The 12,328-nt window shown below is 41.3% G+C and overlaps 1 protein-coding gene across 1 annotated transcript; it reads right to left on the bottom strand.

Moving 5' to 3' along the window:
- Positions 1-7,442: 7,442 nt before the first annotated feature.
- LOC137676613 (granzyme A-like) lies at positions 7,443-12,010 on the bottom strand. Its single transcript, XM_068423553.1, has 5 exons — positions 11,926-12,010; positions 11,044-11,191; positions 9,392-9,530; positions 8,382-8,654; positions 7,443-7,601 (listed from the first exon to the last, which is right to left on the bottom strand). The coding sequence occupies exons 1-5, from the start codon at positions 11,984-11,986 to the stop codon at positions 7,443-7,445; spliced, it is 780 nt and encodes a 259-aa protein (XP_068279654.1). The 5' UTR covers positions 11,987-12,010.
- Positions 12,011-12,328: the final 318 nt, after the last annotated feature.

Genomic DNA, 12,328 nt, shown 5'->3' with positions numbered 1-12,328 from the left:
TGGAGTTTGAGTTGTTTCATTTCCTTCAACCCATCTACTATGTTTGACAATGATTGAAAATATAAATTGTATAATAATTCTATTATTATGCATAGGTATGTAATCAACTTGTTAATAAGCCAAATGGACATAGTCAAAGCAGCATGCTGTTGGATCAGACATGACAGTTAGTTCATTCATTCCTTAAGTGTACCAGTTTAATCCTTGGTGTCAGCAAACCTGGCAGCTGTAACCCTCTTATGAAGTTTATTTAGTGTTCACGAAGGCCAAACCTCTTGGACTGTAACAGAAGTTTGCCTGTGTAAGTCTTGTACACTGTCAACAGCTAAGGAAGGATGGCAGGATTGGTCTTCAGATGCTATTGAGATACAACTCAGTAGTGCTATTCAAAATGTGTTCTATCCACAGACATCTTTGGAGATTTGCTTTCATTATTAGGAATGAAGAGAGGTAGGGGGTAAGGATTTACTCTTGCATTTGTATATTAAAACCCCTGTGAGCTCAGAAACTCATATTGTTTGGATTTTTTTTTTTCTGCTGGAAATTTATTTAGAATATTTCCTGTAGCTGGGGAAGAATGGGAGATGAGGGGAGTAGAGCAGTGTCAGCCCATGAAAAATTAAGCTGTGATCAAATGCATGAAAAGAGATAGATAGGCAAAGTTAACAGGGGCACAAGTATCTCTGGAAATGAATGTGAAACTGTCAGGTCTGAAACTGTCAGGTCTTTAGTTCTCATAATTTTTAAAACCTCATCTTCTGCTGTTTATAAATCATGTGGTTGCTAACTATAGGTCTGGAAGGTTGAGGCCACTCATCTTTTTTACCTAGTAAGGTGTTAATTTACAATAAATCTGCTACTAAACTGCTGGTTTCTGACATCATCCCATGTGGTCTTCAGAACAGGTCAGAAAATAGAAACGTTGATTATCGATTGAGAAATGACTACCAAGAATCTTATGTCTAAAAATGGGAAATAACTTATACTGTACCTGTCTTCTCATATGAGCATGTCTGCTGCAGCAGATTTTATCAAGCATTTAGAATCTGATTTAAATATTCAAAATAGTATTTTAAATATTTTTTTTAAATAGTAAAAACATTTTTTCTCTTTTGAATGGGAAAAAAGCAGTGGAATTAGTCTCTTCACTCATATATTTTTGGGATTCTCCCAGAAATTCTCTCTCTTTCCTTTGATGGTACGTAAATGCTATTGGTTTGCCAATACAGGAAGAGATGTATAACACAGGATGGGGGGCTGTGGTGGGGAAGGAGCTGGTCAATATTGAAGCTAAGCATATCTTGTTGGATGCTCAGCTGTCAAAATGAGGAAATACATTTCTTTCAGACTGAAAAGTGCTCATTTCTAGTTAATTATGCTTGTTCATTATTGAGTGGTCAAGCTGTATTGCCCCAGAAGTATTTTAACATAATATCTAAAAGTGGGAGAAGTCACTGATTTCAGCAGAATTAACCAATAGCCCATAAACATGAGAGAATCTTGTATGTGTGACCTGTAGCTCTATTCTGTGACCATGTCTGAGAAAGCATTTAAGCATGTATTTAAATTTCAGACTGTAACTAATCTGGAGTGAAATGAAACATACACTGGAGTGCCTTTTCTGGATGTGCTTCATTTCCAGATAGGCTCCTTTACTGTCAGCTTCTTTCACATGGAGAATATCTGTCTTTCTGTAATAGGAATTCGAGGACTTGGGTAGGCAGCATGATTCTGCTTCACTACTCTTTTACAGATAATGTTGCTGAATATGTGCAGGTATAGAGTGTGCAGTTGCTGAAAGTAGATCATGGGTCTTGGTGGTGAATGGGGCAAAGTCCAACTGGCGGCCGGTCACTAGCGGTGTTCCCCAGGGCTCAGTTCGGAGGCCGGTGCTGTTCAATATCTTTATAGATTATCGAGACATAGGGATTGAGTGCACCCTCAGTAAATTTGCAGATGACACCAAGCTGGGTGGGAGTGTCGATCTGCTGGAGGGTAGGAAGGCCCTACAGAGGGATCTGGACAGGTCAGATAGATGGGCCAAGACCAATGGCATGAGGTTCAACAAGAACAAGTGCCGGGTCTTACACTTCGGCCACAACAACCCCATGCAGCTCTACAGGCTGAGGGAAGAGTGGTTAGAAAGCGGCCCGGTGGAAAGAGACCTGGGGGTGCTGATTGACAGCCGGCTAAACATGAGCCAGCAGTGTGCCCAGGTGGCCAAGAAGGCCAATGGCATCCTGGCCTCTATTAGGAATAGTGTAGCCAGCCGGTCTAGGGAAGTGATCGTCCCCCTGTACTTGGCACTGGTGAGGCCGCACCTTGAATACTGTGTCCAGTTCTGGGCCCCGCACTTCAAGAAAGATGTTGAGGTGTTGGAGCGAGTCCAGAGGAGGGCGACCAAGCTGGTGAAGGGTCTGGAGGGTCTGACCTACGAGGAACAGCTGAGGGAGCTGGGGTTATTTAGCCTGGAGAAGAGGAGGCTCAGAGGTGACCTTATTGCAGTCTACAACTACCTGAAGGGAGGTTGTAGTGAAGTGGGAGTCGTCCTCTTCTCCCGGGCAACTAGCGATAGGACAAGAGGACACAGCCTCAAGCTTTGCCAGGGGAGGTTCAGGTTGGACATTAGTAAGAATTTCTTTTCAGAAAGGGTCATTAGACATTGGAATGGGCTGCCCAGGGAGGTGGTGTAGTCACCATCTCTGGATGTGTTTAAGAAAAGACTGGACATGGCACTTAGTGCCATGGTCTAGTTGACAGGGTGGTGTCAGGGCAATGGTTGGACTCGATGATCCCTGAGGTCTCTTCCAACCTGATTGATTCTGTGATTCTGTGATTCTGCCAGTGCAGGTGTCTTAACATACAAAGTCTTGGGCAAAATGTGAAATCCTGACTTCCTCCCACTAGAATATGGCATATTTTTAGCTCATTGCCTGTTATATGCCTGGTATGTCGTTCAGGCCCAGACTGAGACAGACATCAGAACCTATTTCTAAGAGGTCAGCTTGTCCTGCACCTGAGATCTGTATGCACTAAAGGCTGAGTCTCCAGAGGTGGCACAGAGGATTAAGTAAAATTTAAGTTGCCTAAACTCAGGTCTTCATCCCCACAGTCCTGTCGAAGGTGGAGCACTATACAACATAGGGAATCCAAAACTTCAGGACAAAAATCATTTGTACAAGAGGAAAATCTTCATTGCCCGTACAGGGCACGTGTCTTCCCATGACAATATGACAAAGTGCTTGCCTCTCTGTAATGCAATGAAAGGGGTTAAAGAAACTCAAACTGGGGAATCCTTTTGTTTCTGCACATAAATGCGCTAGTCTGTAGCAGGCAGTCCCCTGTTCTTTAGCCACTGTATGATCTGACTTAATGCTACCTACATAAAAGTTGCATTAGTTTGTGTAATGCAGTTTGTACCTGTTCTTTTCCCCCAGTTGTTTCATGTAGCCACAGTGAGAAGAAATTGTTACATTCTAGATGTGACAATGACATTGAATGATCATAACATTTTTCTTAGTTAGTACATAAACTTGTATGGGTTCCATCCTGTAGTGATGGAGCTGTAGTGGGAATGGGTTCATGCCTCTTGGTCAGAGAAAGTCCCCGCCTAGATGGAAAGCCAGTTCTATCTTCTTGCTCTTACTTCTGCTTTTTCCCACAGGTTTCCACTACTGGTAGTGGTGACAGAGGCATGAATGTTTTGTTTACCATATAAGTCCAGTTTCACTGGCTCATTTTGCACAATTCACTAAATAACACTCATGTAAAAAAATAACTTTTTATAGTGTTTTGGGTAGATCCTAAATTTCAAGCTAGAGGAGGAAGGCTGCACCTTTTTTCTTGCACATTTCTTCACGCATTTTAGACTTCTCCTTGGTCAGAACCTCTCCTTCCTGGTCTCTAAGGTTCTGCAATGCTTGGGCCAGAACTACTGTCTGAAAAATGGAGAAATGCAGAATGATAGGCTTTGAGTGGGATTTTCCACTGACAAGAATGCTGCCTGTGGCTGTCAGGGAAGAGAAAGAAGCATACCAAAGAGGAAGCAGTAAGATGAAAAAAAGCTGTAGCAGGATGAAAGACAGTGAAAAAAGGGGCAAAGAGTAAAGAAATGAAGTAAAGACTACTGTATGGGAAGAGTGAAATAGCCCTAGGTGATCAATTGTCTTGAAGATCAGCTACAGATTTTTCACCAAATTACACAGAATCACAGAACAGTTGGGGTTGGAAGGGACCTCTGGAGATCATCTAGCCCAACCCCCTGCCAAAGCAGGTTCCCCTAGAGCACGTTGCACAGGGTCACGTCCAGGGGGGTTTTGAATATGTCCAGAGAAGGAGACTCCACAACCTCCCTGGGCAGCCTGTTCCAGTGCTCTGTCACCCTCAAAGTAAAGAAGTTTTTCCTCATTTTCAGATGGAACTTCTCACATTTCAGCTTGTGCCCATTGCCCCTTGTCCTGTCACTGGGCACCACTGAGAAGGGTCTGGCCCCATCCCCTTGACACCCACCCCTAAAGTATTTGAAAGTATTGATAAGATCCCCCCTCAGTCTTCTCTTCTCCAGGCTAAATAAACTCAGCTCCTTCAGCCTTTCCTCATAAGAGAGATGCTCCAGTCCTCTGATCATCTTCCTAGCTTTCCGCTGGCCTCTCTCCAGTAGTTCCTTATCTTTCTTGAACTGGGGGTCCCAGAACTGGACACAGTACTCCAGGTGTGGCCTCACTAGGACAGTGTAGAGAGGGAGGATAACCTCCCTCGACCTGCAGGCCACACTCTTCCTAACACACCCCAGGATACCATTGGCCTTCTTGGCCACAAGGGCACATTGTTACCTCATGGTGACCTTGTTGTCCACCAGGATTCCCAGGTCCTTCTCTGCAGAGCTGCTTTCCAGCAGGTCAGCCCCTGACCTGTACTGGTACATGGGGTTATTCCTCCCTTGGTGCAGGACTGTAGACTTGCCTTTGTTGAATTTCATTAGGTTCCTCTCCACCCAACTGTCCAGCCTGTCCAGGTCTCACTGAATTGCAGCGCAGCGTATTGGCCACTCCTCCCAGTTTTGTGTCATCAGCAAACTTGCTGAGGGTACACTCTGTACCTTTGTCCAGGTCATTGATAAGTAAGTTAAACAGGACTGGACCCAGTACTGACCCCTGGGGAACACCACTAGCTACAGGCCTCCAACTAGATTCAGCACCACTGATCACAACCCTCTGAACTCTGCCCTTCAGCCAGTTCTCAACCTGCCTCACTGTCCACTCATCTAACCCACACTTCCTGAGGTTTCCTATGAGGATGTTGTGGGAGACAGTATCAAAAGCCTTGCTGAAGTCAAAGTAGACAATATCTGCTGCTCTCCCCTGATCTACCCAGCCAGTCATGTCATCATAGAAGGCCATCAGATTGGTCAAGCATGATTTCCTCTTGGTGAATCCGTGTTGACTATTCCTGATAACCTTCTTTTCTTTCACGTGCTTAGAGATGGCATCCAGAATGAGCTGTTCCAGGGATGGAGGTGAGGCTGACCAGCCTGTAGTTGTCTGGATCCTCCTTCTTGCCCTTTTTGAAGACTGGAGTGACATTGGCCTTCCTTCAGTCCTCAGGCACCCCTTCTGTTCTCCATGACCTTTCAGAGACGATGGAGAGTGGCTTGGCAGTAACATCTGCCAGCTCCTTCAGCACTTGTGGGTGCATCCAATTGGGGATTGCATATAAGGATTGATGAGGATATTTTTGTTTTTCTGAAGGTTTTTAAAATCAGTTCTTTCCTAAGCAAGGGTTTGGTAGTTTGCAAGAATAGAAAAAGTCTGGACTTGTCTGACTTCCTGTGTGTTTAAAGGCAGAATCAAAGTCACCACTTTGGGTGTCAGTAGCAATCAGTGGGGCAAATTCTCTTCTCAGTTTCACAGATGCAATCTTACTTGGCTGGGAATCCTTCTCTCTGCCCCTGCTTTGCTTCTGTGTTTGTGTGCTTGTTTGTGTGTTCAGCCCAACAGTCAGAACAAACATTTGAGAAATAAGAATAAGGAATGTGAAAAGTTCTGACTGTGTAATGTTTGTAATGGACAGAAAACATAAAAGAAGATGTTCAGCATCGAAACTTCCAGTAAAGATCCCTGTAGTTTAGGCTCTCTCCCTCCTCACGCTTCAGTATTCCTCTATGACGAAACTACTGTTTCTTCTCAACAAGGTCAGGTGAAGGCAGTTGTGTAAAAAAGTTTTAGTCTATATTTTCTCATGTTGTGTTTGTAAGTGGTGTTTAGTTGCTCATGATGAACCGAGCAATCATTTTTTAATTAAAGTCAATACAATATTTTTCCACCCTTTGAAGATTCTCTCCTTTCTCTTAGCTAATGCCTACTTCCAAGTAAAAAATCCTCAAAGCAACACAAAAAAACCCCAAGCCCTTTTTGAGGTGTTCAAGGCATTGAAAATGCCCAAGACTGTTAATACAGAGACAGGCAGAAGCATTTTTCAGAATAGGTCTGTTTGCTGTTTGACAAGTGGTTGTTGAAGCATTTAAAAATTTCACTGCATATCTGAAACAGCAGTAGTGGCATCATAAAATTAAAGTTCTTTTATATTATGAACCGCACTTTATCATACTGATATTCCAGCTGAGACACTTTCTGTTATGTCTCTGGATGATTTTTTAACATAATGTTGCTGATCTTGGTGCATTCTGCAAACATATTGCACATCCAAAACATTATGTACACAGACTATCTGTACTGCAACAGACGGAGCTTTCCACACAAATTGACAGCAGCAAGCAGTAGATTTTTATTGCCATTTCTTTATTAAATGCAAAGTACATAAAGGGATGAAATCTAGAGGTTTCAAATACAAGAGAGTTAGGAAATGCACACTTATTATGTTCCACAATCAAATGCAGTTGCTGAAACTTCATTTTCTGAAGTTTAGCAATCCCCTATATCTGTGAAATCAGGATCTCTGCTGCAGAGAAACTGCCAAGTTTTTCAGGTATCTGGAGTTGTATCTAGCATCTCACTAACTTTCAGGTTTATTTGCAGAAGTCCAGACACAGAAGAGTGCAGTATATACTCACGATGCAGTGGGGACACAAACAGCTGGATTATATCCTTGGTCAGAAATACTCATCCATGTAGAGCTCAGTCCGAATGCACAACCCAACAATGTTGGAAGACTGAGTCACAAATGCCCATCGACTGCCTCCATGGCTGACAGTATGAGCTACAAATGCTGTTGTAGCAGAGCACTGTGTCTGGCTCTGTTAAGATCACATCTAACCTGAAAACAGACATAAGTATTTTCATCTATAAGGACATCAAGCAGCTAAAATTCAGCGTGGGAGTACTTCTTTTACCAGTATAATGAAGCTATTTTTAAAAGCGTATTTTGAAACTAGATATTGTTACACAAGTACAAAGTAGGAAGTCACTTAGTCAAAACCCTATCTATTAGGCTCCCCCTATGGTTTTCCTTATCCACTGAAGGTATTGCTTTGTGAGTCGAGTGTAGACACCAGGGCCATCAACACTACCACACTTCTTTGCCTTCCCAAAAGCAGTGATGCCTCTCATCACGTTATTGCATCTTAAAGGTCCACCAGAATCCCCCTGGAAAAAGGGAAAAAAATTGCCATTCAGATTTACAAAAGCTAAAAAATGCTTCGTTTAAATAAAATTTGCACCAGTTGCATGCAGGAAATAAAAAGGTAGACAGTGCTACTACAGATTTATTTTTTTGCCTCCTTGGAAGTTAAGACTTTCATTAGCAAAAAAGAAAAAAAGACTTCAATCTGATCTTTCAAGTGTGAGTATTGGGGAATGAATCTAGCTCAGTGCTAAGGAATAGTCATTCTTCTTGAGTATGAAAAGAAAAAGCTGGAAACTTCGTCCTGAAAAGTAGAAGGTCTCTAGAAATTTGTACCTTTTGTGTAACTTCGTTAATTCAATAGTTAAATCTTCTGAAACATGGTAGTTCTTACACAGTTGTGCATTTGACTTGGGGCCTAGTCAAAATGTTTTCTATCAGCAAAACCTGTTTCAAAGCCCTCTGACGTCAGAGAAGTTGTTCCACTCAGGTTAGCTGCTTGAGAATGGGCTCATAAGCTATTTTGTGGAGATTTTTCTAGTAAAATAGTTTTATTGAAGAAGATAATATCTATCTGCCATGCCTGGATAAAACCACAATGTCCAAAGTCTGTGAAGGTGTATTTATCAATCAGACGTTTTGATTTTAAGGCTTAGAGGAACAAGCCTTGGTAAATTCACTCATTTTAAATAAAATTCTTCATTGAACTGAAGAGAGGCAGAAATTATAAATGCAGAAAAGCTAGCACTTTCTATTTTATTTTTAATATAATCTATGTGGATATAGACAGTAAATATACTTACAAAACATGAGTCCTTTCCTCCATTCTTAGACCCTGCACATATCATATTGTCTGTTATAACAGGGTTGCTTTTGTAATGATTTTTGTCGTTGCAGATTTGCCTACTGATAACAGTGACATTGACCTCCCTCAGGGTATCAGAAAGGTTTTTCAAACGATTGTGAGTTCGTCCCCATCCTGCTACGCTGCAAGTTGTTCCTGGTTTGGGATCATCATCTGAGGTAGGCAGAGGAATGAGTTGCACAGCTTTATTAAGTCTTGCTCTTTTCTGAAGCTGTAGAAGATATGGCAAATAGTTATTATGAGGCAGAGTCTAACAGAGGCCCCTGAATGCTAACTGTTGGATCTTTTCCATTATGGTAATAGGGGATTACTGCAACCCCTGTTTGAGGTTCCTCAGTTCTTTGTGACAGGACTTATGTAATCAATGTAAGAATAAGGAAAATGAGTATTCTTTATGTCGTGAAAACCCATTTAGCTTCTGCTGAAGTATTAGCTCTAAAAAAATACCCTATTTTACTCCTCTGGCTCTCAGACCCCGTTGGGAAGACAAAATAACAGTAGTGACTGAAACTGGCAAAACTGAGGATCAGAGAAGTCAGAAGTTTTTAATTAGAACTGTTTTTCAGACAGAACATTAGGGTTTTTAACCAAATTATTTCTATAAGTGTTTCTTATACTTATAGAAATAAGTATATTTCTAAGAAGTGGGAAATACACTACTTTCCATGGATAATCTTTACTCTTTCACTGAAAAGCCAGAAACTGAAATATCTTGGTCAAGCTCCAGAATTTTTGTACTTCTATCATTAGCATGCATTATAGGAATTGTGGATTGCCTTAGTTCTCAGTGCAGCCCCAGTTCCCCAGTCTGCTGAATTAGCAGACCAGACTATATCACTCCAGAAAAAATGTCACCAGAAACTCCCTTGGCTCATCTCCCTCACTAGAAGGAAGAAACTGGTATGTCATAGGAGATGCATATTCCGTAAGTGATGTGTAAGTCTATACCTGCAGCAGCATAATGTCGTTTTCCTTACAATTGGAACAGTAGCATGGGTAGGGAATTTGTTTTGCGATCTGAAAAATCTGTTTTTCTCTTTCTGTTGCTTTCTGTGAATGAGCTCCAAGAATAACTTTGCCTCCTTGCCTGAGAAGAGAGACAACATGGTTAGTGGGATTCTCTTGCTGTAACTCCATAATTCTTTGGTGTTAAATGTGGCTGTAATGTCCAGCTGCTACAGAGTCTCTTTTTGCATGCCTGAAAAGCAACAGTAATTTAGAAAAATATAAAAGATTACCCTGTTTTTAGAAGTAGTTAAAAAAAATTGACTCAGTGAATCAAAATTCATGCTCTTCTATTTTCATCTTCCCAGGAGCATAGACGGGTTCAGGTACTTGACTCTGAACTTACACCTATTGTTTCCCTTTGGGAACTGAATGAAGGGTGAATGCATCAGCTTTGCTGTTGGTAGTGGTCTCACCAACTGTGCCCTCTGCAATTTGTGCAGAAAATTTAGGAGAATAGTTCACAGCACTGTTAGTTCAGAGATCATCACGACTGGACTGAATTGTACCATTGCTTTGCCCTAACACTGTTCCAACACTATTTTCTGAGTCCGTGTGAGACATAGCGCGTTTCCTTTCTCTGTCTTGTTCTGCAACTTCATGTACTTAGAAGATACTGAAGTGGTGACAGTTGTGCCTGCTGAGGCTCTCTGGTATAGAAACCAGGATCCTAGCACTCCTTGGTCAAGCAGTCCAAGCAGATCTTTATATCAGACCACAGGTGTAGCTGTTTGTGGGAGAACAATGTACGTTACAGCCGAATGGGAGAATATTCTTTGAGCAGATGTACATTGCATCTTACTGCAGCAAACACAACCCTGAGGAAGTGGTTGCTCCTTTCCTTCAGCTATTAAGAGCCGTCTGACTGTTTACAGAGCATCATTAAGTTAATTATTTATTGTATTTTCTATTAAATGTGATCTCAGTTGGAAACACTCATTACCTTGTGTTAATATGACAGCTTTTGGGCCTTATGCACTCTTTGTAGCAAGTCTCATATATCTCTGGGTTTGGACAGAGGCAGGAAAGATTGATACATTTCTCTGATGTCTGCAGAGTCCAGTGATTCACTGGTCCCAGGCAGGCTGGCTCAGGAGAAGCTCCAGTCCTCCCCGCAAAGGTAAGAGGTAGGACATGTCATTTAAACCTTAAGGATTTTTGCTCCTGTATAACTGCATGCTGTCTCTTTCTGTGGTGAACTGCATATCTTTTACAGAATAAAATGACAAGAATTTATTTCTGTTTTCTGAGTGGCTATTTAGACTGGCCAGTCCTCTGGCTTAGTGCCCTGGTTGATTGAGAAAACAGGGATAAAACTTTTCCCCAAATTCACTACTTCAGCTTTGCTATTCTGTGCTTGCATGCAGCTAGAAGCTTGAAAATCTCTTCAGAAACATTGAAGACCAGTATACCTTGTTATATTATTTTTTACTCACTGAAGCACATTTGTCAGTATAAATTATAAAACACAGTAATCATAACATGATCTTAGTCATGCTAAATGCACAAAACCACCAGGAATATTAACTTTTCTTCTTGAACAGGGACACCAGATACTCACTAATGACAATCTCTGAATCAGAATAAGAACTTACGCATTACAGTGGGCAGCTGTTAACACCCAGTTTTCCTTGATCAAAGCTCCTCCACAAATAGGTTTTCCATTTGCTCCGTTGATTAGGGCCATAAATGGTCTCGAGTGTGGTGCTACTTCATTTCCTCCAATGATATCCACAGACAAACCTAAAAATAAAAATAAGCCACAATACACACAGCTGGGCTAACATACTGTAAGACACTCAAAGTCTCTTAGAAAAAACAGTTAATGTAATTACAACGTATACAGACACACAAGTATGTAAATATGTCACAATGCTCGTCTTAAGGGTAGACTTTTAAAATTGCTCAGCAGTACTACTTCTGTATGTTTCAGTGGGACCAAAATTAAATCAGTGCGGTGAGCTCTGACAAGAAAAGCACCAAAATATTGTTGCTCTTGCACAGATTTCTTTTCCTGAAGTTCACTGCTATGGTTAATTTCTTAGCTTCATTGTGAGTAATAACCTCAGATCTGCCACATGGTAAATGTTGTATAGTATGTGACTTATGTGGACATCTGGAAGCTGGTCTATATAGTGTAAGTCACATTACATGAACCTGTTTTTCAGAAAAACACAAAATCGAGACATTAAAGTACATGTATGCCTCTGGAGAGAAAGGTCAGATAATCATTATGTTAACTCCTCTGAACTCCTCCAAATAGCCTGTCCTCTGTGCAGCTTTAATTAATACTAACCATTCAGAAATTATTTTGTTTGTATGAAAGATCAAACACATGAATATAGTGGAAGTGAGCTAATAATAAGAACTCAAATAATAATTGTGACTGCTTCCTTTATATTAATACATGCTGGCTTAACTAGAACTCTGCACATCAGCATTTACCTTCAAAAGGATCAAACTGGACACTTACTTACCTGCACGAATTACCAGGAGAATAATAGCAGCAGAGGTGGACAAAGTGAGAAAAGCTCCCATGATTTCTGTCTGGTGTTCCCCCTTATTCACTGCTTAATATATATATCTAAAAGAAAAGGATGTGGGTTTTGTTTTTCCTCTTAAGGATATTTGACATTTGAAACTGTGACAAAGACAAAAAAACCCCTCCCCAACAATGTAGCTTACAGCAGAGGTGTTCGTGAGAAATTGCGTCATCTGTTGTGGTGTGAAGACAGGATCTGCCCCCCTTCATGTTTTTGCTGTAGCATTTGCAGAGAGATAATATATGAGTACTGGAGTGAAACCTTGTAAGCCACTACATGTCCAGTTACACAGTGGGACTCAGCTCACATAAATTTAGGCTTGATGCAGTTGCCCACA

The sequence above is a fragment of the Nyctibius grandis genome, chromosome Z (assembly GCF_013368605.1).
Source record: "Nyctibius grandis isolate bNycGra1 chromosome Z, bNycGra1.pri, whole genome shotgun sequence".
Classification (NCBI taxonomy): domain Eukaryota; kingdom Metazoa; phylum Chordata; class Aves; order Nyctibiiformes; family Nyctibiidae; genus Nyctibius; species Nyctibius grandis.
Note: the sequence above shows the minus strand (reverse complement) of the source record. Positions and strands in the feature narration are given on the sequence as shown.